Here is a 6,006-nt window from a genome sequence, read left to right on the forward strand (position 1 = left end):
AAATTTAGCTTACAAAAAGTAAGGCCATAAGGGATCAAAAAATTTGACTAACGTACGTCACGCCAAAACTTTAAAATATTTTAAAAATATACTTTTTAAAATTTAATTCAAATTGTTAAGTAAAAAAAACCAGATGACATTGGATCAAATAGCAAAGTGCCTAGGACTACTAGTGGGTCAATATATAAGAGATTAAATTATGATATTAAAATAATTTTTTATAAATAACTACGGGAAACATAAATTTTTTTTAGGCCTCTATCTATTTCTCTTCTTTCTGCAAATTTTAAGATCCTGGCTATTTTAAAAGGTAAAAACGACAATGTTATATTTTATTTATATAAATGATCACCGTACATTGGCCTAACCGGACCCTAGTCCTTAGTCGCGACAAAAAATTTTTTAAAAATAAAAGGTTATCCTATGACAAAATTCAAACAGAGAACATAGGATGGTTTAAGCACTCCCTTGATATATTATATTCTTAAGACTTCAGACGAAATTATTCGAACATAATTTCCCTCAAATTCCCCAAGTCTTAGATTTAATTAATTTTAATTAAAATGAGATTCATTTGTGAACCTTGAGCCTTGCTCCTGGACTTCCTCAAATATTTATCACGACAGACAAGTCTAACTTGTTGAAAAAATATTTATCGCAACAGATAAGTCTAAGTGGTTCAAAGTTAAAAATATTTTTCTCTGCGTTTTATGTTTAAAAATTTTCACATCAACAAATTGTTGAATCCATAATTAATTATTCTTAATTTAAGGCATTTTAATTTAATTTTAATATAGTTATATATGTCATTATTTATATTTTACATATCTATATGGTACTTAGAATATACATTCCATCAATTGACTTACAACCTACTTTTCCTCTCCGCTTAATCAATCTCAGCAACGATGTCACATTCAGCGCTATGATGACCTCTATTTTCAAATTTCCTGGAATTTTATATGACCTATAAAACCGACAAACATAATTATGACATAGGAATTTACAAAGTAACGCTATCTACCCGCCATTAGGGGTTTGCTAATGATAAAAATTTAGGCCCAGAGTTGTTAGTTTGAATTTAGTTTTCACTCGGTCTACCTGCCCAAAGATTATCAGGTCTGGCCCTTTACTATAACTGCCCCTCTCGGTTATTTAAAATCCAGCAATATATCCGATGGAAAAAATAACCAAAATAGATGAGGAATTAGGTTTCACGATTATCAAAGCAATAAACACAAAAAGTAAAAGGAAATCGTATTTATGAATGATTTAATCATTGAAATTAAAAATAAGAAAAATAATACTATTTTAACAAAATTTGATTGTAGAGTGTTCGTTTTCTACACTGTACTAGGCGCTTTGCATCTGCCCCCCCCAACTCGGCCCATTGTTTTTGTCAACCAAGCCGAAATAAATTATTTTCGACATTACCCAAAGCCACCGGGCATTGTAAATCTCTACCCGCCATGGACACCAGTAATCCCGATTCCCTAGGACTAATTCGGCTTAAAAACCTAATACACTTTATACCTATAAGGCTTAGTTGTGCTTTTCACCTAAATTTCATGGAAAATATCCACATATCTTTCTCGTTTAATGCCTCCTTGGTTTGAAATCCTAACTCGATCATCGTTTAACGCTTGGAGGATTTTATATCTTCCTCTATCATTATTTAAAAATTTTGCCTCGCTTTATATAATATTTTTACAATATTTATCTATTTATCTAATTTTTACTATCTTACACGAAAAAAGAAATATCAAGTTAGAAATTCCTTTATCATACATGCAAAATAGTAAAATTTAGTTTTGATGAATATTCGCCTAATTTATATTAAACTTACAGAAAAATTAATATTGCCCTATAAAAATTTGTGACAATATTATCAAAAACATTCAAAAAAAGTTAGTTTGTCCTGATCAAACATCGTTACTGCCCCTATAAATAGATATATATTAAATATAAGGAATCAAAATAAGAGAAATGGAAATATACATTTTATTCCAATAACTAATAAAAATTTATAGAATATCCAGATATGATAACTAAAAATAATATTTGCATAATTTTTTTTAAAAATTGATGATTAAATCCCATTTAAAAAAATATGGTATGATTATTAATTCAACTGAATTATTTAATGAAATGACGCGTTAAATAATATAAAAATATAGATAATATAATAATTGATAACAGTGTTAATTAAAGCTATAGTAATCCATTTTAGCCTTTTAAAAATATGGTGGCTAAACGTGTTAAGATTTGATAAGCAAAAAAAAAATTCATTCATGAAAATTATTACTCCAGAATGAAATCCTTTCTTGGACAAATATAAAATTGTTCACTATAATTATTATATTATAAAATCTCAAAGAACAATTATAAAATATATTATATTTAAAAATGTTATTCACGTTTTTAAAGTTTGAAACATCTATAGTTCTATTATTTAATTCAGATGACATAACTGAATAAAATAATAAAACTATAGTATATTATAATATAATAAAATATTTGTTTTAGCCCAACCTATTCTAAAAGTGAAAAAGGTAAGGGGGATAATATATTTTGCCGAAATTAGAAATTTTTAAATGGTGGTGGTTAAGTTAGCGCAACCGCTACTTACCTAATGGGATAGTAGTGTGCGATCAGGGTGGTGGGATAGTAGTAGTTTTTTTCTTGTTAGTGGTTTTGATCGGAGTAGTGGTGGTTTCAATCGGAGTGGTGGTGGTTACCTTTGGAGTCCTGGTTTTGATCGAAGTAGTGATGGTCGGAGTAGTGGTGGTTATGGTCGGAGTAGTAGTGGTTATGGTCGGAGTAGTAGTGGTTACGGTCGGAGTAGTGGTGGTTACGGTCCGAGTAGTGGTGGTTATGGTTGGAGTAGTGGTGGTTACGGTCGGAGTAGTGGTGGTTACGGTCGGAGTAGTGGTGGTTACGGTCGGAGTAGTGGTGGTTATGGTCGGAGTAGTGGTGGTTACGGTCGGAGTAGTGGTGGTCACGACCCGGGTGGTTGTGATTGGAGTAGTGGTGGTTACGAGAGTAGTGGTGGTTTGAATAGCGGTAGTCGTTATATCATTGTTATAACAACGGCATTTAAAAATTATTTTAATCTTTCTGCAACACTGAACTCCCTGATGAAAGATTCTACCAGGCCCGCACCCGAAAGTCGGTTTAGAGGGATTATTACAATCCACGAATTTTCTATAAATATAGTATATAGGTTATTTATTATATTAGCAAATAATATATAGATAAATAATTAGTACTTCAAAATAATTATTTCAAATAATATTTTACTGTTACCCACATCCTGGAAGACCCCTAAGTCTTTCTCCACTCCCGTAGCAAATAGTGTCGGGGTTATATGAACATTCAGCGCCTCTTCTACTATTGCTCTTCCTTCCCTATAATTTATATAATCAGTTTATTTTGTTAAGCTCAGAAATATAATAATTTACTAATATTTTCATTTTTTAAACTAAAAAAGGTTTACATAAATAAATAAAGTAAAATAATTATATAATATTTCAAAATTTCAATTAATAAGAAATTCGTCATATATTTAATATATCTAAAAAAATATTATTATTTAATTTTCTTTACCCCTTTTCGTTTATCTCCCTTATCTCTTCCATCATATGAATTATCCAGATCGTCCCAAAAACTATTTATATCATTTTTCTTCTGGTCTTCATAATAATTTGAATGTGATTTATCCCAAATTTCACCTTTTCTTTCGTCGTAATCGTCTAATGGGTTTGAATCTTTTCCAAAATACCCCTTCCCATCTTCATTGTCGGCATAATATTCTATATAAAATTGTATATTTTAGAAATTTATAGGTTATTTTTTTTGGGTTTCTTTGTTAGCCTCAATTTAAAATTTTAGTAGCAGAATTCCTAGAGTAGGGTCGTTATGACAAATGCCAATTTCAAAAAAATACCACAAAAGGTTTCCTTTGCCCTAAGAAATCGATTTGCAAAGAAACATTTAATGAGTTGAATAAATGAATTTGCATTGAAATCATATTTATCTTCACTTTCAAGTTATCCCCTCCCCCCTCCGAGGCGCACTTTAGAAATTATAGATGTGTAATATATAAATATAAATCTCCGATTTAAGATGTGTGGAAAATATGCCCGCCCTTCGTTTTTATGAAATTTCTTATTTTTATTAAATAATATCCTCAAAATATTTAAATTTAGGTTATAAAGTGTGTTGAAGCTTTATCACCCGATTAAACAGTATCTTTGAGCAAGAAAATATTCTCAGCTTATCAATTTATTCACACATAAATTTTTGTCTCATAATTATTGAAGATTTATAAAATCGTTCGATGGCCTCCGAATTCTCTCAATCTAAATCCAATAGATTATCATATGTGAAACGAGTTGATGATTTTAGTAAAATAGGCCACTACCTTTTAGTTCTTAAGACTGGAAATATAAAATCGTTAAATTTGGCCTGTAATTTTGCAATTGGTGTTCGATCAGGGGTAGAAGAGATAGTCAGCTATTAGAGAAGAAAAAGGAGGACTGATCCAAGACAAGTTATATTTCGTTAATTACATTTATATTGATAGTTCTATAATTTATTTAAATAAAGATTTCAAAGTATCTCTCAGTTTTGTGATATAATTTAACAGGGAAAAATTTTAAAAATACCAGCGTCTAGCTATATTTCAACACAATGGGAACCCACTTAACTTGTTTTTAATAAAAGAAATATTAAAAGCATTGATTTATTTTTGTCAAATTTTCGTATTTCTCAATTTTTAAAAACACTGGCTTTGTCAAATTTAGAGAATGAGAATCTTAAGTTCCACACAAACTTTAATAAAATACGAAATTAAATCAAGTACGTCACTCATCTTTACAATCATAGGGGGTTCAAAAAATATTTTTAAAATTATTTTCGAAATTACCTTATTTTTCTTATCTAACATTATCCTAAAATACCATTTTTTAGTGATATAAAAAAAGGGACTCTTCAAAATATTCAGGGGGCTCGACCCCCTCATCCCCCTCTATCGACACTACTAAATTAAATTTGAAACGAGACGCGTTTTTTAAAACCAACGATTGGTTCGGGCCACCCAGTATAGTTAGAAATAAAAACGAACACATGTCACGGTAAGTTATGGTAAATAGTAAAAAAATTTGTTTAGAAAAATACCAGCTTTCGGCTATAGTCCAACACAAAATGGAAATCTATCTAGCCCGTTTTTTTAAATTTTTTGTCGAATTTAGCTATCTTTGATCTCAATTTTCTACCGTCTATTTAGAGCTACTTGGCATATTAAATGGAAAACGGATATGATTCTTATCGGCATTAATCCGATTGTACATAGACCATGTTACGGAACAATTGTAATTAATTACAAAGGATTAGATGATGTCAGTAAAGATTATAAAAAAATATAGATAGAATTAAACCCTAAATCGCAATATCTGAATAAATAAGAATGAATTAAAATAGTGCTGAAATGGGTGAAATCGAAAGTAAATAAACAAAACCAAATAAATCAAATATAAAATACCAATAAATTAATATTATCAATTACCTGTGATCATAGAGCACGCTAAAACTAGTGTTATTAACAAAAAACGATTCATTATCATAGTTTTTATTATAAAAAAGTTATATATTAAATAGTGCTTGCTTATAAAAAGAAGCCTATATATATATTTTTACTATAGACATTTTGGCAATTTAGATTATAAAATTGTTATTCATTAATATTTTAAGAAATAAAATTATAGATTACAAAAGGCCATCAATAATTATCATCAAAAAAAGGTATTTGTTTTTCCAAAATTGAAAAATTGGAACTAAACTAGATATAATTCAAAAATAAAATTTACATATCATAGTAATTTTCAGATCATTTTTGAAAATGAAATTTTCTATAAAATAATATTAGAAAATACGCACATAGATACATACCTATGAAACTGAGAATGACGCACATTGATATTTAAAAATTATGGTAATTGACAATAT

At 29.1% G+C, this 6,006-nt stretch overlaps 1 protein-coding gene across 1 annotated transcript; it reads right to left on the reverse strand.

The window, feature by feature from the left end:
- Positions 1-1,984: 1,984 nt before the first annotated feature.
- On the reverse strand, positions 1,985-5,722 carry LOC135928998 (mucin-2-like). The gene is made up of 4 exons (XM_065465483.1): positions 5,567-5,722; positions 3,607-3,812; positions 3,307-3,407; positions 1,985-3,204 (listed from the first exon to the last, which is right to left on the reverse strand). Exons 1-4 carry the CDS (start codon positions 5,622-5,624, stop codon positions 2,652-2,654), a joined length of 918 nt encoding a protein of 305 aa, XP_065321555.1. The 5' UTR covers positions 5,625-5,722; the 3' UTR covers positions 1,985-2,651.
- Between the last annotated feature and the right edge of the window lie 284 nt (positions 5,723-6,006).

This window comes from Gordionus sp. m RMFG-2023, chromosome 4 (assembly GCF_954871325.1).
Source record: "Gordionus sp. m RMFG-2023 chromosome 4, tfGorSpeb1-WG-v2, whole genome shotgun sequence".
NCBI classification, from domain to species: Eukaryota; Metazoa; Nematomorpha; class Gordioida; order Chordodea; family Parachordodidae; genus Gordionus; species Gordionus sp. m RMFG-2023.